At 51.5% G+C, this 21,715-nt stretch overlaps 11 protein-coding genes across 11 annotated transcripts; 5 read left to right on the plus strand and 6 right to left on the minus strand.

Annotated features, from left to right (window-relative positions):
* Positions 1-828: 828 nt before the first annotated feature.
* CTAM01_08256 (uncharacterized protein) lies at positions 829-1,643 on the plus strand (the record flags this gene model as incomplete). The annotated part of the gene is made up of 3 exons (XM_060524277.1): positions 829-936; positions 1,018-1,115; positions 1,181-1,643. 3 exons carry the CDS (start codon positions 829-831, stop codon positions 1,641-1,643), a joined length of 669 nt encoding a protein of 222 aa, XP_060381120.1.
* Positions 1,644-2,386: 743 nt separating this feature from the next.
* On the plus strand, positions 2,387-3,657 carry CTAM01_08257 (uncharacterized protein; the record flags this gene model as incomplete). The annotated part of the gene is made up of 4 exons (XM_060524278.1): positions 2,387-2,457; positions 2,530-2,964; positions 3,023-3,208; positions 3,282-3,657. The coding sequence occupies 4 exons, from the start codon at positions 2,387-2,389 to the stop codon at positions 3,655-3,657; spliced, it is 1,068 nt and encodes a 355-aa protein (XP_060381121.1).
* Positions 3,658-4,052: 395 nt separating this feature from the next.
* On the plus strand, positions 4,053-5,009 carry CTAM01_08258 (uncharacterized protein; the record flags this gene model as incomplete). The annotated part of the gene is made up of 1 exon (XM_060524279.1): positions 4,053-5,009. The coding sequence occupies one exon, from the start codon at positions 4,053-4,055 to the stop codon at positions 5,007-5,009; it is 957 nt and encodes a 318-aa protein (XP_060381122.1).
* Positions 5,010-5,052: 43 nt separating this feature from the next.
* On the minus strand, positions 5,053-6,115 carry CTAM01_08259 (uncharacterized protein; the record flags this gene model as incomplete). Its single annotated transcript, XM_060524280.1, has 3 exons — positions 5,053-5,652; positions 5,837-5,893; positions 5,954-6,115. The coding sequence occupies 3 exons, from the start codon at positions 6,113-6,115 to the stop codon at positions 5,053-5,055; spliced, it is 819 nt and encodes a 272-aa protein (XP_060381123.1).
* A 638-nt stretch (positions 6,116-6,753) lies between these two features.
* CTAM01_08260 (uncharacterized protein) lies at positions 6,754-8,584 on the plus strand (the record flags this gene model as incomplete). The annotated part of the gene is made up of 6 exons (XM_060524281.1): positions 6,754-7,380; positions 7,437-7,644; positions 7,704-7,910; positions 7,969-8,103; positions 8,173-8,382; positions 8,445-8,584. 6 exons carry the CDS (start codon positions 6,754-6,756, stop codon positions 8,582-8,584), a joined length of 1,527 nt encoding a protein of 508 aa, XP_060381124.1.
* Positions 8,585-8,682: 98 nt separating this feature from the next.
* Positions 8,683-10,812, minus strand: CTAM01_08261 (uncharacterized protein; the record flags this gene model as incomplete). The annotated part of the gene is made up of 2 exons (XM_060524282.1): positions 8,683-10,414; positions 10,481-10,812. 2 exons carry the CDS (start codon positions 10,810-10,812, stop codon positions 8,683-8,685), a joined length of 2,064 nt encoding a protein of 687 aa, XP_060381125.1.
* A 511-nt stretch (positions 10,813-11,323) lies between these two features.
* On the minus strand, positions 11,324-13,081 carry CTAM01_08262 (uncharacterized protein; the record flags this gene model as incomplete). The annotated part of the gene is made up of 3 exons (XM_060524283.1): positions 11,324-11,543; positions 11,625-11,811; positions 11,878-13,081. 3 exons carry the CDS (start codon positions 13,079-13,081, stop codon positions 11,324-11,326), a joined length of 1,611 nt encoding a protein of 536 aa, XP_060381126.1.
* Positions 13,082-13,930: 849 nt separating this feature from the next.
* CTAM01_08263 (uncharacterized protein) lies at positions 13,931-15,415 on the plus strand (the record flags this gene model as incomplete). Its single annotated transcript, XM_060524284.1, has 5 exons — positions 13,931-13,937; positions 14,008-14,329; positions 14,388-14,479; positions 14,533-15,311; positions 15,377-15,415. 5 exons carry the CDS (start codon positions 13,931-13,933, stop codon positions 15,413-15,415), a joined length of 1,239 nt encoding a protein of 412 aa, XP_060381127.1.
* Positions 15,416-15,603: 188 nt separating this feature from the next.
* Positions 15,604-17,496, minus strand: CTAM01_08264 (NCS1 nucleoside transporter; the record flags this gene model as incomplete). The annotated part of the gene is made up of 4 exons (XM_060524285.1): positions 15,604-16,743; positions 16,798-17,029; positions 17,102-17,269; positions 17,342-17,496. 4 exons carry the CDS (start codon positions 17,494-17,496, stop codon positions 15,604-15,606), a joined length of 1,695 nt encoding a protein of 564 aa, XP_060381128.1.
* A 483-nt stretch (positions 17,497-17,979) lies between these two features.
* On the minus strand, positions 17,980-18,168 carry CTAM01_08265 (uncharacterized protein; the record flags this gene model as incomplete). The annotated part of the gene is made up of 1 exon (XM_060524286.1): positions 17,980-18,168. One exon carries the CDS (start codon positions 18,166-18,168, stop codon positions 17,980-17,982), a length of 189 nt encoding a protein of 62 aa, XP_060381129.1.
* Positions 18,169-18,606: 438 nt separating this feature from the next.
* CTAM01_08266 (uncharacterized protein) lies at positions 18,607-20,394 on the minus strand (the record flags this gene model as incomplete). The annotated part of the gene is made up of 2 exons (XM_060524287.1): positions 18,607-19,518; positions 19,678-20,394. 2 exons carry the CDS (start codon positions 20,392-20,394, stop codon positions 18,607-18,609), a joined length of 1,629 nt encoding a protein of 542 aa, XP_060381130.1.
* Positions 20,395-21,715: the final 1,321 nt, after the last annotated feature.

Raw genomic sequence — 21,715 nt, forward strand, 5'->3', positions numbered from 1 at the left:
TGTCAATACGCAGTGGCCACCGTCGGGAAATGCTTCCTTTATGGCTCAATATTACAATTACCTACCTAAAGTGACTTAGGTCAGTACATCTCGACAAAATGAGAAGCAAGCAGAGAAGGTTTTATTCCCAAAGGTCACGAGACCTCCATGTAGCAGCGTTATTCAAGTCATTTCTTCCCTCGTTCTTATATGTTTCGATTGAAGTTCGTTTGTGCCACGGCGAAGTAGGAGGGATGGTATCTTCGAGTAGTGGCTGTGGGCCCAAGTGAGGTGGAAGCAGCCTTAATCGATAACAGTATACTTATTGATACTAAAAAGCATAGAATTTCTTCTTACCCGTTGATCGGGATACGACATGCGAGAAACCCGATTTAGGCTCCGTCGATTCATTCCCGTCATCAGCACTAGCAGACATTACTCCAGGTCAGAGGGTCAGGACAAGCTAAGCGGGCACATCAGTGAATTTGCAGCTAAAAACTAATAGAGCCACAGCCTGCTCGACGATCCACAGAACGGGAACCAAGAGATGTAGCCTCGTTTGGGTGATGGAAACTTGTTTTCCTGTATCTGCCTCCTGGACGTTGACTCCCGTCGCAGATGCTGGCCCTGGACTAGTACCAACAAGATAGAGAAGGTGGGGGCCTGGGGTATTGTGGAGCGGCGCTATGTTAGTCGCAGATAAGGGCGTCTCCGGTCGGCCTCCGGATTACGGTGATTTTCTCACTCCTTCTAAATGTTGACGTATACATGACTTCCAGAGACTTTTTACGTGTACTTTGGTGATGGCCAGGGTTCTCATTAAGCTTCGAAATTCTGACTGAGTCTACAATGTCCGTCCGAGAAGACTTGAGCGGCATCGAGCCTGAAGGTCCACCCGCCGCTGACTTGGCCGGTAGCCGGGTTTGGCGAGCTTGTCTTGCTTGCCGGCGTAAAAAGGTCTGCTTCTTGATACTGAATTATCGCTGCGTTTACGTAGCCTACTTTTGTAATTGCGCGAAGACTGACAAAGTGATGAAGATCAAATGCGATGGAAAACAACCCTGTCACAACTGTAGCTCTCGTGATCAGTCGTGCGAGTTCCCCGGAACAAAAGACAACGCTTCTGCCAGTCGTTAGTAAGACTCGCCTGCCTTCTCTACTGGCACCTTTCTACATGCATGAAGGTCTGATTGGAGAGCAGCTACGTGACGTCTTTTGAAGCACGATGCCAACAGATGGATACACTCTGTCAACGTCTAGAAGTGCTCACTGGGCAGCTATCACAGTCTATCGACGTCCTCAACAAACAGCCACATGCGCCAGCGAGCCAGAATCAGCCTTCTGGTCGTGTCTCCCCAGCTGAGATCATCAATTCTTTCCCAAGACTTGAAGCGTTGTTATCTCAAGCAACTGCATCTCCTCGACAAGAGTCAATAACGAATGCAAACCCGAATGCGTACGCAGGCGTTGCTGAATTGGATGTCAACACAGGCGCAATAGACGATGAAACCGAATTATTTTCACCCGATAACAGCGAGGATTACAATGATGATTCTACTTCTGTAGAAAGTACCTTCAGGTTGACAAAGCCAGCCGCCGAGGAACTCAGCCAAGCAGGTGCCTTGGTACGAGATTCTTATGGCCGCCTACGGTATGTCACTTAAAAACTCTCATATGCAACACACGAGATTTAATATCCAAAACCAGCTTTGTGGGTGGTGCAGCGAGTAATCTTATCGTAGAGGCCGCAAGAAACCTCCTGCCGAAATTGGCGACAACCACGCCATCTTCTACAGGAGCCAGTCACGAAACGCCAAACTTGCCAGACCTCGAGATCCCTTCATTTGTTCGTGGAAAACTCTGGCCTCCTCTTCCGTACATACCTGCACCAGAAAGCCTGCCTCGCCCGCCGCAATATGTCTCTGACCTGCTTGTGAGCCTATACTTCGACAAGCTCCACTACATATTCCCTATTCTCATCAAGCCTCACTTTATGAATCGTTATCAGAAGCTTCTGAGAGCCGGGCCAGACTCTTCTTCACCTAAGAGAGGAAGGTTTCTTATGGTTTTCTTCGCCGTATGTGCGTGTGCGTCAGGGCTATTACCGTCCAACTTGGAGAGCGGGCTACCCGGTATCGACTTTTACCAAAAGGCCCTTCTCATCTTGTCTGCATCAACTGGAGAGTCCTCCATTGAGAAAGTTCAGTGTCTTGGACTTTTGTCGATGTGCTCCGCAGGGTGGAATACTGTGTCTCAAAGTTGGAATTTAGCCGGACAAGCCGTGAGGGCGGCAATCGACATGGGGCTACACATTAGTGGTCACTCCGTAAGACTTCCTTTCCGTTTGTTTATCGATAGCCTGCTGATCGAAAAGAACGCTGTCGTAAATCAGCAGTCACCGCTTCTAATGAAATCTAAGGATTTTCCTCTTCAGGAGCAGTCTCGCAGAGTGTGGTGGTGTGTATACACGCTGGACAGGTACTGTAACTCCAGTATCATTACATCCTAGTAACGCCTGGTCCTTGGCTAATAACCCGTGGCTCCTTGCAGAACGACATCGATTTGCCTTGGCCGTCCTCTCGCGGTCAAAGATGAAGACTGCTACTGTGAGCTACCATTGGACGTACGTGATGAGGATGTAATGTCTGGGATCAAGAGCGGACACGCTGTCGACGTAGAAGCCACAACGAGCTCCATGAGCGGCTTCTTAGCGTTTGCCAAACTCTGCCGGCTTGCAGGCAAGATCCAAGAGTTCAGCTCTCCCCTGAACCTACAGAAGATCGCCTCTGCAGATGCAGAAAGAACTCATAGGTTCTTGGCTCGCGTTGATACTCATGATCAGGCTCTTCGAAAGTGGCTCGAGAGTTTGCCCGGGGAAATCCAATTCTCAGCAAACAGAAAGAATAAGAGCCACGGGGATATATCCATGGTTCATTGTGTGATAACGTTTTTCTTACACGCAGGATCTCTTATCAACTTATACCGGTAGGTTTAATGAGTTCCTGATATGTGATCATGGAACGACATTGTTAATAGACTACAGATACTTCCTGAACTATCCCAAAGACTCCGCAGAACGAGACGAAGTGGACGTCTCGGGAGCCATCGATCAATGCATCAATGCTGCACGAGGCTGTATCTACGTCGCTGATTTGGTTCGAGACTTGGTGCCAGCTTCACACCATCTGGCTATCTGCATCCACTATCTGACGCTGTCGGGTATCATCCTGTAAGTTGGCGCCTACTTGTGATAGCAATTTCTATCACATTGGCCGCAAATGCTCACAAAGTTTCAACTTCAGTCTTCGAGTGCCTATCGATCGCAGCAATCCAGCTCTTTTAGAAGATGCCGAGAAGTGTGCCCGATCGCTCAAAGACCTAGAGCCTCGGTGGTCTGGGGCCAAAAGAAGCCGAGAAATCATTGAGAAATTGCTAGTTCGACGCCGCAGCGAGATTGCTGGAGACTCGCTCACCTATCGTGGTAATGAAGGCCGACATTCAACCGAGAACCCCCTCAGGGCCAACAAAAGACCCTTTGCTGATGTTGAGGTCGCATCGTCCTCTTTGGTTGACGTTGCTAGCGGAATCTGGAATCCTAGCACCACCGACTCCATGCCAGAGACGACGAATTACGATGGCTGTATGGATCCCATGCTTTTTGCTTCGTGGTCAGGATGAATCCACGATAGCTCGTATGGGTATGACTTGAAAGGACTAACCGAAGTAAGCTATGCCACAAGATTGCGCGATCTCGAGCGTGGAGGTTTGGCAGGGAGAGCAGTTCGCTAAGAAGAAGCAGAAGTAAGCACGAAAATCACGAACGTAAGCAATAGTGGGCCGTGCAGCACGGCGCGGCTTCACATGTACTCAGAAGGGCGCTGATTGGTGATATTACAAAGCCATTTCATCATTCTTCATCGTCTTCAATATTGTTATTACAAATATCTACTTGCGTTCTTCAGACATTTGATTCCACAGATACTTGCCAACCGTGGCTTTCGACGCTTTAGCACGTCCGCGAGTTTTATCAGATCGTACAGAACACCTAGACGTCTCACGTCAATTCTCCAGCCATGGCCTTAACCCTCCCCCCAAACGGCCGCCTCGTCAATATCGGCACCCACTCTCTAGCTCTCTACGTCCACGGTCCAGAGCCCAACAGCCCCACCGATCCCGTTGTACTCTTTGTCTCCGGTGTAGCCAGTGATGCCCTCAACTGGCAAGCTGTGATACGGCTTCTCGGCCCCTCTCAGGTGCGGAGCTACACGTATGACCGCTCCGGCAATCGCCACTCAGACCCCTCACCCAACCCACCAACAGCCGAGAACATTGCCCGAGAACTCGCCCTCTTGATCGAACACGCCCCCATACCTAACCCACTCGTTCTCGTGGGCCACTCTTGGGCTGGTGTGCTCACGCACGAGTATTTTGCCCTCAAAGGCACCAAGCAGGTCGCGGGTCTGGTCCTTGTGGATGCGAACCATGAGACGGCGCCGCTCGTGCTAGACGTCAACGATCCTATTCTCTGGACAAAGATCGCCGCAGGAGTCAAGACATACGACGGCTGGGGGTTGACGACGTCGCATAAGCTCACGAAGGAAGAATGGGACGCTTTTATCGCGGAAGAGGCTACAGAGAAGCACAAACTAATTGCGCAGCGAGAGGATTCCGAGGGTTACTCGCAAAGTTTCGAAACGCTGAGGAGCAAGGGCCTGGCAAAGAGGCAGCCGCTTCTTGGGGACAAGCCAGTGTATGTGATTGTGGGCACGCGAAGCAGAGACTGGAGCGGGCTTTACGCTGCGGGTGTCGCGAAGGGGAACGGGACGGAGGAGGAGAGGAAGCATGTGAGAGATATGATTGCGGGCGTTGATGCGAAAACTGAGAAGCTCATGAGGGAGTTTCTGAAGCTCTCTAGAAAGAGTGATACTGTGTTTGCGAAGGAGAGTGGGCATTTCGTGCAGATGACACAGCCAGAGATCGTTGTTGATGGAGTGAGGTGGGTGCTGGATAACCAACCAGCGACTGAGTAAAGAGAGTACCTTTAGTTATCAATGATTCGACTACCTTAAGTCCTTAACTGTAGCCAAACTTGCTCTGAGTTGAGAGTAACTTATCCTCTGAATCGTCGTTTCCCTCCTTTCCGTCGATCTTTTGTTCAACCTCGCTGCTTTGTTTCCCCATAGCCGCTACCAAGTCCTTCAACTTGGCCATTTCCTCTGACATCCAAGCTGTGATGGCGACGATATCGGCTCCGCAGTTTACGAAGTGAAACCCTTGCTCGTACTTCAATGCCGCAGCATCGGCACTAATAGCAAAATGACCGATATATTTCCCAGAATCAAGCCCTGCTTTGAGCACGCGTGCTGACGCCTCCTGAACTTCTGGTATTAAGGCATGGTCAAATGCCACATAACCCATGGATGAAGCAAGATCGTTGGGTCCGATGAATAACATGTCGATGCCGTCAACAGTCGCGATTCCTTCCACGTTCTCTACGGCCTTTCGGCTCTCTATCTGTACGCAAACCATAACGTTGTCGTTGGCGGTAAGAAGGTACTCTCGGCCGGTTTGGTTGAAAGCTGCGGGGGCAAACATAGCTCCCGCGCCTCGAAGACCTTGTGGCCAGCGCGAGGAGGGATACTTGCAAGCGCGAACGATGGCTTCAGCTTGCTCCTGATTGATATGACATCAGTTCAAGGCGGTTTCTTGGCGGAATATGGCAAAGACTTGCCTTGGTCTCGCACATTGGAACCATGATGGCATGCGCTCCACAATCCAAAGCTCTCTTTATCATCCAATGTTCTGAAGCTGGTATCCGCACGATTGGAGACGCCCCCGAAGATGAGATCGCACCGACTTGGAGATACATCTGGCTGTCATCGATGTTCCCGTGCTCCGTGTCTATGAGAACCCACTGTATTGTAAGCTTCAGTCAGCATGCGAGGTCCATGGCAGAGCCAGGCTATTCACTCACATCCTCACCCAAAGGCGCCACTGTCCTCGCCAAGGAGTAGCCTGGAAACTCTAGCCATTGGCCAACACTGGGCCCTTGACGTCTCTTCGCGCGCTCTAATGATTCGCGTAGCCTTGTCTTTCCTGATGCATCCACGATGGGGGACTGGATTTGGTTGGCCATTGTGTGGTCTCTTTCGAGCCTTGCTCGAAATCGGCGTTGTAAGACTTTGTGCGACTCTACTGCTTCGTGATAGACAAGATAGTTCAATAAACCTAAAGGGATACATACATGTAAGTTGATCTCTAATCATCATGTTTACAATCTTACAGGCGATCGTAGTCCCCTGGACCGATCATAATCAACGAGCCCATGTAAGCTCGGCCGGATCCCGGACCGTGGTCTGCTCGTAATCGGAAGAGCTTCGCCTAGCAGATACCTAGCTCTTTACAACGCGGCCACTCTTATCGAAGAATAGCTGTTGCGACCAGGAATGTGGCCTGGTCGTTATCTCCGGTATCGCGGCGACCGCACTAAGGTACCTTAGCTGGAGTTGCCCGGAAGAGATCCGGCCGAAATATCTTAAAATGGAACCAGGGGCTCAAAGGACCAGTGGTCGACTTGATAACACATGCAGACTGTAGAACCAAGATCAATTGAACGCTCTTGAATACAGTCATGAATATAAACAATGACTTTCTCTCCGTAGTTGAGTGGACCCCTGAATTGATCTTGAAGTGGGAATCTGAACAGGGTTGTTCACGAAACTTCACATCCGGTTATCCTTAGCCGCCGCACTTCGACCAACTTCCGTTACCAAGATGGCTTCCGCAGCCGATACCAAAAAGCTTCATGAAGTCGACGAGACCAGTAAGCCAGACGAAATTCTCGAAGGTACCATCGAAGATGCGACCGAATACTCCGACCGTTACTTCCGAAAACTTCGGTTCAAGATCGACCTATGGCTCCTCCCATTGATGTGGGTGTGCTATGGCACGCAGCAAGCGGACAAGACATCTCTCAGCGTCCAAGCTGTTTTCGGTCTGCGAGAAGATACCGGTCTCGTGGGCGAACAATTCAACTGGCTGAGCACGATTTTCTACCTCTCCTATCTCGTCTGCGAGTTCCCAGGAAACTGGTTGATACAGAAGAGTCATACCGGCAAGTTCCTGTCGGTTGTGATGGTACTGTGGGGTGTCGTTGTTCTGTGCATCGCCTTTGCTAAGAACTTTGCGCACCTCATGATCCTTCGAACGCTGCAGGGCGCTCTTGAGTGCACGATCTCTCCGACCTTCATGCTCATTACCGGAGCATGGTATACTTCTCAGGAGCACACCCTGAGGTCTCTGATTTGGGGCACATCCAACGCCGGAATGAACATCATCACCGGGCTATGCATGTATGGAATCGGATTGCACGCTCAGAAAGACCCGGGTGGTTTGGCTGCAGTAAGTTAAGCCCAGATCCTGCTCACGATCGATCCTTGGCTAACGGACATTCTTAGTGGAAGGGAATTTCTTTATTCCTCGGCGGCCTGACCATCGCGTGTGGAATCCTCGTCTGGTTTATCCTCGGTACGCCCCGCGAAGTCCGATGGCTCAATGAAGAAGAGAAGAAAGCCGCGATGGCCCGCGTCATCGTCAACCAGACAGGTTCTGATCGTCAAAAGAGATCCGAGTTCAAATGGGACCAAGTGTGGTTGACATTCAGGGGTAAGAATTGCCTGCAAATACCTTCAACGACGAGCGAAACCTGACACTTGCGTTTGCAGATCCTCAAACGTACTTCTTCTTCTTCGTTACCATCATCAATGCCTTACCGAACGGAGCGAACACGACCTTTTCGAAACTGATCTGGAAGTCATTTGGGTTCACCCCGCTGGAGACGTTGCTGAAGGGCTCCACTCCTTACTACTGCGTGAGCATTGTCTGGTTTCTAGTAGTTGGATTCGTCACGTTGAAGAAGCCAAATCTCAGATGTAAGTTTGTCAAAACGAGAATTTGAATCCTGCACCAACTGACCACTGGACTCTTTAGTCTTGATGATGATGTTTTCTCTCGTACCAGCTTTCAGTGGCATGATGGCTCTGGCATTTCTTCCCACGGATTCTATGAAATGGACAAGATGGGGAATGTACATCCTGCAGGTCTTTGGTTCCTTGCCAGGTCTCAGTAAGTTTTCCTGCTGTTCACTAATATTGTGTCTATCCCTCGTCAATGCCGAGTACTAACACGATCTAGTGATCTGGACCTTCTTGCCCTCAAACGTTGCGGGGAGGACGAAGAAGACTGTTACATCTACAGTCCTGTTCGTCGCCTATTGTGTTGGTAACGCGGTGGGCGCCCAAATGTTTGTGGCGTCTGACGCTCCAAAGTACATTCGTGGTCTCACTGCTTGTGCTGTTCTCTACTGCGTTGAGTTCTGCAGCATGGCTACCTGGCGTTTCTATTGTAAGTGTCTGTCCGATGCTGCTGTCAATCGGTTCGAAACTGAAAGCTGACTTTTATTCAAGACATCTGGGAGAACAAGAGGCGGGACAGGCTTGTTCGCGAGCAAGGGATTTCCAAAGGGGAGAGTGAGCGTCTTGGAAAGTTGAATGCCGAGGCAGATATGACGGACAGAGAGAACATTCACTTCAGATACAAGTATTAGCCAGCCTTTTCAAGTATCAAGCAGCCTTGGGATCTATGGCTTGCTCCATGACGCGATTTTGATAGGGTAATTTCAGTATACGATCGATCTATAGAAAGTTATGGTTCAGACGGGGTTGAGCCAGTTGTACGGTCAATGCAAGATTTGGTTTCCTCGCTTTCTTCTCCGCGCAAGTTCACGCGGACCTTCCTCGCAGTGTCTTCCATCTCACCCATGGTGGTGGTGCGACTTAAAACACCACCAACATCACGCCCATGCCTAATGGCGGCCAAGGAGCTGCTCTTCCACAATGGTACGTTGCCTCGACTATTGGAGTTACCGAGTGTTGTGAACAGAAACGCGATCGCCGAGATAAGCATCACGCCATGGAGAGCAATCCACGGCCACTCGATGTGGTACAGTACTGTGGACTTGCCCACCTTGCCGTAGTAACTCAAGGAACCGTCCTGAAAACGATCTGTATCTTGGCCACTTTTCAGACTCTGACCCGGCGCATAGTTCCTCCGCATCTCGTTGGTCATGCTTGTTGCTAGGGTGTAAAATGTGCTGGTGATATTGTGCCTGGTCCAAGTCCAGAGACCGTCCAACGCCGGCGGCGTAGCCTTCATCGACCACTTTTCCGCTTCAAACGGCCCGAACGACGCGCCATTTAAGCCAACTGCATCAGATCCCAGTACCTTCTCGATCTCCTCTCTCTGATCCGGAGTGCCTGAAAGATTGGTGCGGAACAAGTCCTGCATGTGCGCACTCATCGACTTGACAGAGTCTTGGGATATTCGGTAGTAGCCCTCGTTACTGATGTTGGGGAATTCGAGCCTCAGGTCGGTATTGTAAACAGCAGACCAATATTTATCAAACTCCAGCGTGCCATTTGCTTCTTTGGAAATGATGTTTTCTGGTTGGCCGTCCTCGTACTCTGAGGAGCGTTTCCACGAATCCGGATCTCGTCTCGAATCTAGTGCTTCGGTGACGTTCTCCTTGACTTGGTTGCCTTCAACCGCTGAATTGATCCGCTTGACACAGTAGTAGAGCGCGCACTCGGTAGCTTGCATCGGTATGTCTGGCCAAAGTTTGAGTCCGGTCGTAGAGCCCCTGTCCGACTCGCCGGGAGTGAAGCCGGTCGACTTATTGAGCGCCTCCATATCTGGGTGAATAATACTCATTGACCACAAGAGCGTATCCACATCCTTCATGGAGTTGGTTTTGCTAGGGATTCCGGTTCCGAACGATGTGGTCGTGTACTTGTCATCCGAGTAGACGCCCAATGGCTGTTTATTTTCGCATTCTGCGTAACGCCCGTTGTATGGTGGGCAGCCATCGATATTGGCAATGAAGTGACCGTTTGGAAGGACGAATGCTGTTCCGGGGACTTTATAGCCAGCTAATGTGGTGTTCGCCAACGCAATGATTGCCTGTCCGAACCCCCCGACCTGCTTGAGCTCTGATGTGAGGTCGTTGCATTTGTGGCAGATCCCTAGACTCTTGAATTGGTCCCAGGTGCAGTTGCTCGTAGGGCACTGGATCAATGCCTCCTGTTCTACTTCCCAGCGTGATTTGGATAGTCCATTCAAGATTGCGCCTTGCATGGATAGCGGCGTGTCCGTTGAAACCCAGTACTCCGTCGTGGTAGAGTTTTGCCTCGATAATTCTGTGACCTGTGCTGTGCCCATGGAGTAGGTCTGTGTGCCGGAGTTTAGCGCAAGTGGTCCTTTGTCTGTCTGAGTGCTTCGCGTATAGACAACGCCCTCTCGAACTTGGATAACCTGCTGGGCGAGGGGATCGAGAGCGACGGCAAGCAGGGTCAGGATAGCACCGAGTTGGACGGCATAACTGGTGCCGAAGTCGTCAGTGACTCTTCTATGAGATGTCAGAACATGATGGAAGAGGTGAACTCACGCGCCTCGCGTCCGAAAAATAATCCGCAAGCTTCCAAGAGGGCCGCGGGTGGCGGCGTCGATACGGTCGAAATCCATGAGCGGCCGGTCTTCGCGGGTGAAGAGGATCCATTTCCACTGCGCTAGACATTCTGAGAGGACGAATGCGACAGCGGCCTTCATCGTTACTGACAAGATCGATACTACCGCGTTGAGCGTCACCCCATTCCAGGTGAAAATTGGTTTGCCGTCAAAGCGGGCAAGGAGTACCACCATTGCGGTGAAGGAGATGATGCCGCCGACCAGGGCCCAGTATTCTGGGCCCCAGGCCGACCATCGTAGTGAGTGAAGCATCACAGGTGCAGTTTGCTCCTGCGACTGAAGTTCTGATGACGCGAAATGAAGATTGAGATTTCAAATGTGCAATGGCAGAACTACATATTGTCTATCGGGAGCAACCCAGGGACGCCAGGCAGCTGAGATTGCCATTTCTCAGCGGCAAAACCCCTGACTACATGAAGCAACTTCACGTCTAGAGTGAGATCGGTCTCACTTTAGGTGGTGTCGGGTGGATTGAAGTAAGCATTAGGATCCGAACCCATGTCCGTCAGCCCTAATACGACGAGCTAAATTCTTGACTTCACCCCGAAGGCATAGTATTTGCTCACGCAAGGCGCTATTCCTGGCCTAGCAGCGGCATGGGAAGCAAAATCACTCGCCTATAGGCTCCAGCCACCGTCTCGCATCGCTAGCGAATAAACGCGTGACACCTTGCGCCTTAAGTATTCAATCATCACGAGTTTGCAGTGGACCGTAGAAGAGTCTTCAGATTAATGTGACTGGCCGCCTCGGATTATAGAGCACTTCACTTGCCAGCAAAGATATTCCCCAGTTTCACCAGTTCGCTCCATCGCTCATCAGGCCGAACTTCAATCGTGGCCTCTGGAGTCAAGACCTTCATCTCCTCAACACTCTTCGTCCCGTACTCGTAGCCTTCAGTGTTGTTCACAAAGTTGACCAAGATTTGGATCCAGTCCTCCATTAACTGTCTTTCAGTGGGGATCGGACCATGGGTGATTGGAAAGCTACGTTGCGTCAATATGTCAGTAAGAGCGTGTAGCCGATAGATGCCGTGTCCAAATGAGAAAAGAGAGAATCAAACTGACTTCCAGATGGGCCTGTCCATGGCATGCGCCACCCCGAAGGAAGCGGGAGCCACCTTCTCGTTGATGAAGGACAGCCTGTAGGCGATCTGGTACCGCCACACGTCTCGAATATCGACGCCGTTGTCAACTAGCGCTTTCGCAAGTGCCCTGGACGGTGCCCGCACTTGTCCGTCCGAAACGATTGATCCTGTGGCATGTAGTCAGTGATACTGACACCAAGACAAACAAATCGCATTGCATAGAGGCTTCTTACCGAATGTTGTTTGCCAGTCTTGCAACTTGTCTGATTCTGGCAGCTTGTACTGTTGGATCGCGCGATCTGTAACGTCTGGAGCGTAGTAGTTTGAGACCTGTAAGCGCAGGGCTTCCAGCGTGGGCTCAGTGGGTGCGTTATATGAAGAGTAGAGAGTTTCTTCGTTGCGAACCTCGCCGATGAGTAACCTGTATCCTCTTCGCTTGAACTCATCTGCGAAGTCCTTGCCCTGGAGGTACTCAATCATACCCGTGTGTATGAAGACATCATCGGTGACGGGCCGGAAGGTGTGGTTTTTCAGTTGGGGAATAGCCTCCAAAAGCTCCATAACAGTCTTTCCCCTAAGAATCGAGAGCTTCTCCGCTCCTGACACTGAGGCGTCAATCCTAAAGTAGTCGCAAAGCTCGTCGAATTGGCCTTGGACATCGGCAAGAGATTTTGGCTGGGCCGGAATCGCGTTTGAGTCCATGAAGATGCGGTGATATAGTGAAGAGACACTTCCCGTCTTCCGGAAGTCGTAGAGCATCTGAGCTTCGGCGCTGTATGCCCCAGCACTCCGGCCGGCAAGCGTCACGTTCCCCGGATCTCCTCCGAAATGAGCAATGTTGTCTCTCACCCACTCCGCGGCCACTCGTTGGTCCCAAAGACCGAAGTTACCGCCCGCTTCACCGTTGCTCTCTTGCAAAAGGTCGTTTCCAGCAAGGAACCCAAACACGTTGAGTCGATACCCGATAGCGACGACAATGGCGTTGAGGCCACCCGTAGTAATCAGCTCTGTTGCATCCATACCCGGCTCCTGCGACGGATCACCCATCTGGAACCACCCGCCGTGAATCCAAAGCTGCACCGGCCATTTCTTGTTTTCTTCGCCTTCTTTGGGAACCGGGGTCCAGATGTTGACAAACAAGCAATCTTCGCCATAGGTGTTTCCACCACCGTCAGGCTTGACTACATGGAACGCCTTCTGAGGGCATACGGACTTGAACTTGGTTGCGTCGTATGCTCCTCCATTATCGTCGGTGTATGAGTATGATGCGGGTAATGGTCGCGGCTTGCGCCATCGGTGCTCGCCAGTTGGTGGCAGTGCGTAGGGAACACCAGTGAAGCGCCTGGACTTATTGTCGAACTGGAGGCCGCGGATCGTTCCCCGGTCGCCCAATTCGAGCTCGATTGGCGTTTCTTGGTATGAGATGGTGTTACCCATGGTGAGATGATTCAGTTACAACTATGATAAGTGCAATGGGTATGGGTAACCATCAAACATTTTCATCTGATGACTGACGGATGAATATGCCATCAACAGCTCCTGCTACGATTTCGGCGACAGAACTGGGCTCCGGCGGGTCTCCGAGGTCCGTTCCGGCATAAGGCCGATAACGCTTGATTCTCTCCCCGCGGGCAGCCAACTGATAAGATATCGCTCCAGCTTCGGCCGGATCTCCGTCCGATGGGCCGACTCGATATGTCAAGTGGAATGATTGAGTAGTGCCCACGTATGTAAATACTCTGGGGACATTAGCCTAGATACGATGTCATAAGCTTCGGCAAGTAGCTCAAGGGTTTTCATGCTTTTGACGACGAATGAGTAAACTTATATCTACTATTGATTTTGTTTTCACTTGAGCTTGCATTTGCAAAACTGTCTCCAACTAAGTATTCAACTTAACACGAAGAGAGACGACAAAATGGGGAGCCTTGGCCACAGCTCTACTATGGTGGATCTTTCCCATCATATCAATGCCAAGAGCAGAGCCCGTCATCCCTCACCGTTGAAAGACATCATCAAATTCATGGGATATGATGGCATGGTGAGCTTTGCCGGAGGTGAAACGCGAAGCTCCCGATATTTGCGATGAGATGAAATTAACAATAGTAGGATTACCTCATCCGTCTCTCTTTCCGCTTGACCAAGCCAAGTTCAATTGTTTGCTCCCCGAAGCTCCACTTTCAGCCAACCGGCATTCTCTCGAACAAGACAAAAGAGATAGGCTGAGTTTGGAATTCGGACGTGGTTTGTCTGCAGGAGATCTAGACTTGACCCAGTTTCTTCAATATGGTATGTATTCCCGCTTTGGTAACCTTCAGCCGTACTTTTACTTTCGAACAGCGATGTTGACAATTTGCCCGTAGGTTCTGGTGCCGGCAATCGGCAGCTGATAGCCCTCGCAAAAGAGCTAACAGAAAGAGTACATTCGCCCCCTTGCGAGTACGAGTGCCTACTACACCCCGGTAACACCAATGCATGGGCAAAGGTAGTTGGATTACTCTGCGAGGATGACGACTATGTCATAGTCGAAGAGTTTACGTACCCTTCCGCTCAGGCTCTCTGGATCCCATTAGGTATCAAAGCTGTTCCAGTCACTGCTGATGCGGCAGGAATCATGGCGAAGAATCTTAGACATCTTTTGTCGAGATGGGATGAGCGGGAAAGAGGGTCGCGAAGACCAAGAGTGTAAGTGCACCTGCAGACCTCAGCGCTATGGGTCCAGTAGATGATTAACGAGTAACAGACTCTACCTTGTTTCTGTCGGATCAAATCCGACAGGAATCACTATCTCAGCACAAAGACGAAGAGAAATCTACGACATCTGCGTTGAGTTTGGTACGCTCGAACTACTCAGGTTCACCTGCGGAGAAGTTGCTGATAGATAGTAGACATTATCATCGTCGAAGATGATCCTTATTACTTCCTCCAATACCCAGGCTACGGATCGCCTATAGAAACATCATTCACGCCCAAGCCCATCCCAGAATTCCTCAACACCCTCGTGCCCACGTTCCTTTCCATGGACGCCCAAGGCAGAGTCATCCGTCTCGATTCCTTCTCGAAGACCCTGTTCCCCGGACTCCGTCTAGGATACTTCGTCGCCAACCCGGTCTTCACCGAACGTCTCCTCCGCGCAACTGAAGTCGAGACACAGGACCCAGCGGGATTGAGTCAAGCCTTCGTTCTTGGTCTCCTTCAAAAATGGGGCATCGACGGTTATCTCACTTGGTTGCAAAACCTACAGTTCCAGTACCGCACCAGGCGAGACTGGCTCTTGGATGCGTTCAGTGCCCACTTTGACCTTCTGCCTGCGGAGAAGTCGCCTATACCTGAAGCGCAGGGTTTTGTAGTGTGCGTCAAGAACTCCCATGGCGGCAAGGTGAAACCCATCTTCAGCTTCGTCGATCCCGGAGCTGGCATGTTCGTCTGGTGTAAGTTCTACTTTGACGGCATCGACCGCTTCATGGAAATTGAGAAAGCCGGGAAGAGCAAAGATCCAGAGCAGGACTTTGCCAATGAGCTGTGGCAGGCGTGGGCGACGGAACTCGTTCTTCTCACTCCGGGATCGTACTATCATGCCTGGCAGGGGCCTGACAAGATGAGTACTGCCGCTCGAGGTGTTGATCCACGTACGGCGCATTTCCGGTTCTCTTTCGCGACGCCGACAGTAAGTCGATTGATTCTAGCGCCCTTAGGATATTGGAGATCCCTAACTTGGCCCATCACAGAAAGAAGAAATCAGCACCGGGGTCGTACGTCTTGCAAAAGTGATAGCGAGGTATTGGGGATAGAGGGGCTCAGCAGCCACGTCTAGTCAGGCGATGAATGCTATTGCTCAGGTTTTAGACGATTCGAACTCAAGCTAGCTATAATCCACCTTCTACGCGACTTGCAACAAGTGATAGAGTTTCACCAGTACATTCTCCCTTCTCTACATGTAAGTATGGGTATCAAAGCTTTTAAACAGCAATCGAGGGCCCGGGCTTGTTCTTGGACCCGTCATCTTGGAGATGTACCGATCTTCCTTCGATGGGCCCATCAACTCCCTTAGGTCTTTCAAAAGGCGCCATGCCCTTGCTGATCGCGACATCATCCTCGAATGTGCCATAGAGATCAAAGTCATCCTGGCATCCAAGCCTCTGTGGCTTGAAGACAAAGGTCAGGAGAGCGTAGAGCGCTCCAGCCTCCAGAAAACCGAAAATGTAGTTGCCAAGGTAATACTTGTAAAGTCCATCGTTGATCTTGACGTTGGGGTTGACCGCGGCAATCATACCCGGCATGGCGGGGACGAAGCAGACGACCCAAGCGACAAAGGCTCTCCAGTTGAAACCGTAAGTGTACCAGTAGGCTCCCTCCTTGGACCCAGTGTACAACTGGCTGATTTCAATCTTCTGCCGGCGGACGACAAAGTAGTCGGTCATCATGATGCCAGTCAAGGGGCCCATAAAGACGGAGAAACTAGCCGCCACAGACACAAACGTGCTAGCAGTGTTGTAAAACTCCCACGGCTGAACAGCCCACGATAGAGCCGCGGCCAGAAGCGCGCCACGCTTGACAGTGATCCAGGTAGGGAGCAAACCCGCGAGATCCATACCGGCAGCATATCCATTGCCGAGAATATTCTCCGCAATCTGGCCGAGAACGAAGCCCAAACTGCAAAAGAAGGCACCAGCGCGGGCCTTGGAACTGTAGTCGTCCATCATCCACTGCGTGATGACGGTCAACGGGTTCCACATGGGCTCTTCGAGCTCCCAAATCTCCATGGAGGCCGAGGCAGTAAGGATGGCGAAAATGGGCACGATCATGCCCGGGATGAAGAGCGAGAAGATGATACCGGGGACCTGGATGCCTTGCTTGCGGGCAAAACGCGTGAAGTCGGACTGGTTGAGAATACCGGCCGAGATGTTGCCGACTGAGGCGATGATGCCGTAGACCCAGGCCCATTCCTTTGTGAGGAGGGAGGGCTGCTTGGCGCCGGACTCGAAGAGAGGGCCTGTGCCGCCGGTAGTGCAGGCCCAGATCGTGATGCCCATCATTGTGACGAAGACAATGAGGTTGGCCGTGATGACGGGAATCTTCGCTTTCTCAATCCTGATGAGCTACAAGAAGAGCATTAGTAAGAGGCCTCAGAAGCTCGAGCGAGGTTTTCTCACCAGGAATGGAACCGAGATCAAGTGGAAGATGACGAATCCCACAAGGTCTCTGGTGACCATGTGCGCGCTCTCTGGGAGCGTGTTCTCCATCATCAAAAAGTTGTAGCTCCAACTGCTAAGCATAGCAGATACGCAGAGACCACCCAGCCAGGCTTGAGAGCCGTACCAGACGATGGATAGCATAATTCGGATCAATTGGCCGATGTAGGCACCGTTCATGCCCAGAATGATTCTGCAGGATCCAAGTTAATTTCACGTGCCGTTTTGCACAAGAAAAGAAATAATGACAATTTGCTGCGCTTACCTTTGAGACACAGTAAACCCAATGTGCCATTCAGAGCCCATCCATCCGTTACCGATGACGAGCAGACAAATCAGAGCTCTAGCCAGGATCATCAGACCGATGGTCTGCGGGATGGTGAGACCCAGCGACAGCAGGGAAGCCGCGCCTGTCCATGCCGAAATACAAAGACTGTAAACAATGATTAGCACATCTGGACATAAATGCAGTGAACTAAGCTAATGCAGCTTCTACCAGACTTACTTGGAGATGGATCCGAAACCCAGGAATGCCCACATTCCCCACGTTCTTCTGTTGGGAGGCAGAGGAGCGATATCAGGATTGATCCATTTCGTCGTCTCGTATCCGTGCTCATGGTCATCTCGCACCCGAAATCTCTCGAGTAATCTTTTCGCCATCGTGGCTGACGTAGGTAGTCGATGGCGGGTCTTGGGTTGAAAGAGGATCCCCACTCGGCTTCTACACACGATGAGAGTCTGTAATAGATCTCCTGTACAGACAACAATCGACGGTGTCTCAAAAGTTCGTTGAGGAACTCGGACGGAAAATTGAAGCTCGAGAACTGTCCCGGTAGCTGGTGCAAATTTTCCAACTCTGCTGAATACTTCGGTCTAAAAGAGCAGATGTGGCTCTTATGTCGGCAATAAAAACACCGCATCCCCCCACACGGAATAGTCCACCCTCCATCCCAGCGGCTTATCAGATTGATCAAGTGGTGCGAGTCCATCTGCAGCTCGACCTTATCAGATTCATAGATCCCTGAAGACCACCCCCAGGGATCTGCAAGAGACTTTTCATTCTTTCCACCCGCTGTCACCAAACGTGAAGCCGATTGTCTCCGAGGTCACATTGGACCCCGCACCTGATCCGTCCATTTTTTTTTAGGAGGCACTGGAAGAGTAGTAGCTTGAGTTTTGAGATGGAAATGAGGCTACTTGAGGAAAAGACGACCGATGGTAGAAACAAGCTGGCCGATCAGATATCCGCTCTTGGCGCTGGCTAAGAAAGGCTTTAGAGACATATGCGGGAATGCCAAGTGTGCTAACAGCATTGAACGATGATTGGTTCATCCACCATGCCCAAGGCTTCGAATCTGCGGTTGACGTTCTTGACATGCTTTATCAAGATAGCCTGCCATGATAGCAAAGATAGCCAAAGCCTGCGCCGCAACGTGGTCGCCAGGTTCAGAGCTTATGAATCCGAGACAGTGGGTGAACCGTGAAGGACTAGACCGCGTGGGACCCGATCCACGAACAACTGGATGCGCTTGCAGTGAAGCCTATTTCAACGTCAACATGTCCCCTTGGGAGACAATTCTACGATCTAAGCTAATGCACCCGTTTTGTTTCATAAAATCATGCTTATGAGGTGGAGAGAGAGAGAAAGGCCCGGCTCATGATGGAATGCCGCCCGTCGTGCCGCCGCCGCCACAACCCGAACCTTGGGTGATTTGTTTAATTACCTCACCCACACGCCGGCCGACCTCCCAGTTGATGGATGATATGGAATCAGATCGGCAAACACTCCCCCGGAAACTCTTGCGCTAAAATCATCCAATTCCACTCCCTCCCTTGATCCCTCGCCTTCCAAACCCGTTCCTCGACAAACATCCTCGTCCGCTCAACCGTAACCGTCTTGCGGTGCGTGCCAATCGAGTCAAAGACGTCAAGCACGGCAGCCCGGTCATCCACGTCCAGCATTTCACAAGCAGCCATGAAGACGGGCCACAGCAGCATCTTGGACTCGGAGGGCGGCCCGCTCGTGTACAGCATCACGTCGTGGGCCTTGCTCAATGCCTCGCCATCCGCGTCCGCTGCGGACCCGGGGAGGCAGAAGAGCCGGTGCAGGTAGAGGAGGGCGCCCGCGCGGTAGCAGGCAGCCTGGGCGCGGAATTTGCGCGCTGAGCGGAAGGAGAGACTGTCTGAGATTGTGGGCTTCCAGGACTCGAGGCGCAGGCGAAGGGAGTCGGCGCGAAGGGCGAGGTTGGAGTAGCCGGCGTCGAGCCAGCTGTCGACGCAGATGGGCGGAGACGATGAACCCCTTTCCTCTGTGCTTGTCGGCGATGTTGCGCTGCCACCGCCCAAGAGGGTATTTGGAAAAGCAGGCTGAAGGATCTGGTCGCGGACCTCTTCGGCTAAAGTGCAGAGCTCTTCTAGCAACGGCATGAGGGTAACGGTATACCCGAGAAGACGGTCTGGCTTGGCCGCTTCATTTTCTAGCCAGACGTAGCTGGGAACTCTGGGACGGCGGAGCTGAATCAAAGAGACGACGAGGTCTTGTCTCGCCAGTGCTCGGAGGTAGTATCTAGCCACGGAAGATACGTCGCCTCCCGTAGAAACGTGGTGGCTGATAAGAGAGGCCACGTTTGATAGGACTGTGGGTATGGTTGCATGGTGTCCTGGTTGTGCCAAAGTGACGAGCTAGACCCTGTGAGCAATTCGATTCGGGTCACTGGGGTGTAGTGGCCCATCCATCCATCTAATGCAAGGTCCACGGGGTTCATGTTCCAGTCTCGAGCAGAAGTGATGGAAACCGACCCACGCAGGAGAAAGAGGGGGCAAAGGGAAACATGAACTCACTTCCATTGCGCACAATCCGAGAAGCAGAAAGAGCGCTTCTTCAAAGTAGTGACTTGAGGGCTTCATATTCCTCAAGTTTGCGAGGATCTTTGCCCTCCGGTTCAATACAGGCAGCAGCGCCGCGGAAGAGCTGCCGACGTCATATGAGTAGCCAATGGCCGAAATCGTGTCAGCAATCACCACCGGGTCCTGCTGCAGCATCATCACGATGTTGGCGTTCATCTCGCACACGAACTCGTGACCTATCAACAGCTCAAAGGGGTGTCTGTTGAAGTAGACTTCTAGATACGGCTGGTCTGCGACAGGCACCGACCCCGGAGGAAGCAGAGAAAAAGTGCGTGTATCTAGAGCCAGTGTCTGCCGATTTGAAATTGGCGGTGATCTTTGTGCCGCCGGCGTCGTTGAGCTGCTGCTTGAAGACCCGGCGGAGACGGCTACGGAGAGGAGATCCGGAGAGCTTGATACAGATCCCGGTACTGAATCCTTTGCTGCCGCGGCGGCGGTATTACTGGCACCAGCACCGGCCGCCAGCAGAGACGAGGGTGAGTGCCTGGCATGCTGTGCAGCGCCGGGTTGCGTCTTGTATCCCTGGCACACGAGCCTACGTCGAGCGCAAGTCCCGCATGAGGGGCGTATTTCATCGCACTTGACTTTTGCCTTGCGGCAGTCGATGCAGCCGTTGCGCGAGCGTCGCGTAGGAGGGACCAAGGGCGGCATCTGAACTGGATCGGATCGTCGCGGCTAACTCAACTCCAGTGTGCAGAGAGTAACCAGGGTAGCAGCTGCAGTAACAAAAAGCAAGGCCGTGTGAGAAAGATACAGATAAGAGAGGTGAGGACTGAAGAGAGATTGTAAGATAGAGAGGGTCCTGGATTGTGCCTTACATCCGTTGACGGGCGTCTTGCTGTCGCTCGGATTCGGGATAGAGTTGTGGCTGGCGAGAACCAACGTTCGTTATCACGCTTCCGCCCGCCCCTCCTTCAACCGAGCGAGCGATTTTCTGCAGTTCTGCAGCAATTTTTTCGCCAAATTGGGGGGCCCTAGTAGGCTGCTGGCTGCTCAAAAGAGAAGACAAGGGTGTAGTTGTAACATGAATGGATGGGCGGCAGAATGCTGCGTGAGTGTGGTGAGCAATAAGTTTTTATCTTATCAGATCATCTCCATCTAGACGATCCAGCCCAACCCCCGCGAGTTGCAGGGGTTTCCCGATATTAGTGAGGGGTGAGGATGGTGAGGAGAGCCACTTGCGGCGGTACATCGGAGCCTGCGATCAACTTTGATAGGGTGTACTGTGCATGGAGAAGTAACTGTGGTTCGTCTGGTGTTTTCATGTAATTTTTCAGAGGAAGTCCACTGGAAGATTGATCCATCACGGCCTCGGCATATGTACGTCTGATCACACAAGCCATTCAATGAGCCTGCTCAGATCACTTGCTACAGTTACTTACTTAGGACGGCCAACGACCGACGAGAGAATTCCAAGGTATGGTATGGTCGTTGTAGAAAATTCTGATCATTATCGAACTCTCTTTACATTGGAAAGCCGGATAATCGTTGTCGTCGGCGTGTGTCCGCCTTTGAGGGTCGCCATTGTCAACACCCTGGAAATTCTTACGTACAAATGCGCCGTCAACCCAGCGAGTCATTTATTTCAAGCACCACAAACACATTACCCAAAATCTTCAAGAATCTTCAGTGGGCTCTCATTATTTCATCATCGGTAGTGAGCCAGATGACCTTGAGCCCTTTAGCTAGGAGAGATGACTCTGTGAGATCCTACCTAGAGTACCTTCCTGTGAGATCGTACCTCATTATGCTATGACGTCTGAAGCCTTCGCCAAGGCCTCTCTCAGTGAATAAGGTGCTTGGGATCATTTCATTCATTCGAGTACTCCAATCGGGCGAAATTTGAGAATTGATGTGAACGTTACCTATTCTTCCAATAATAGTGATTAGGTTATACACCAGTCACGGCAATCCAGAGACAGCTGCTGTCTCACCAGGCAGGTCACTCGCTAGATCTACTGCTGTAAATTGC

The sequence above is a fragment of the Colletotrichum tamarilloi genome (assembly GCF_030869305.1).
Source record: "Colletotrichum tamarilloi strain Tom-12 chromosome Unknown Scaffold_28.1, whole genome shotgun sequence".
NCBI lineage: Eukaryota > Fungi > Ascomycota > Sordariomycetes > Glomerellales > Glomerellaceae > Colletotrichum > Colletotrichum tamarilloi.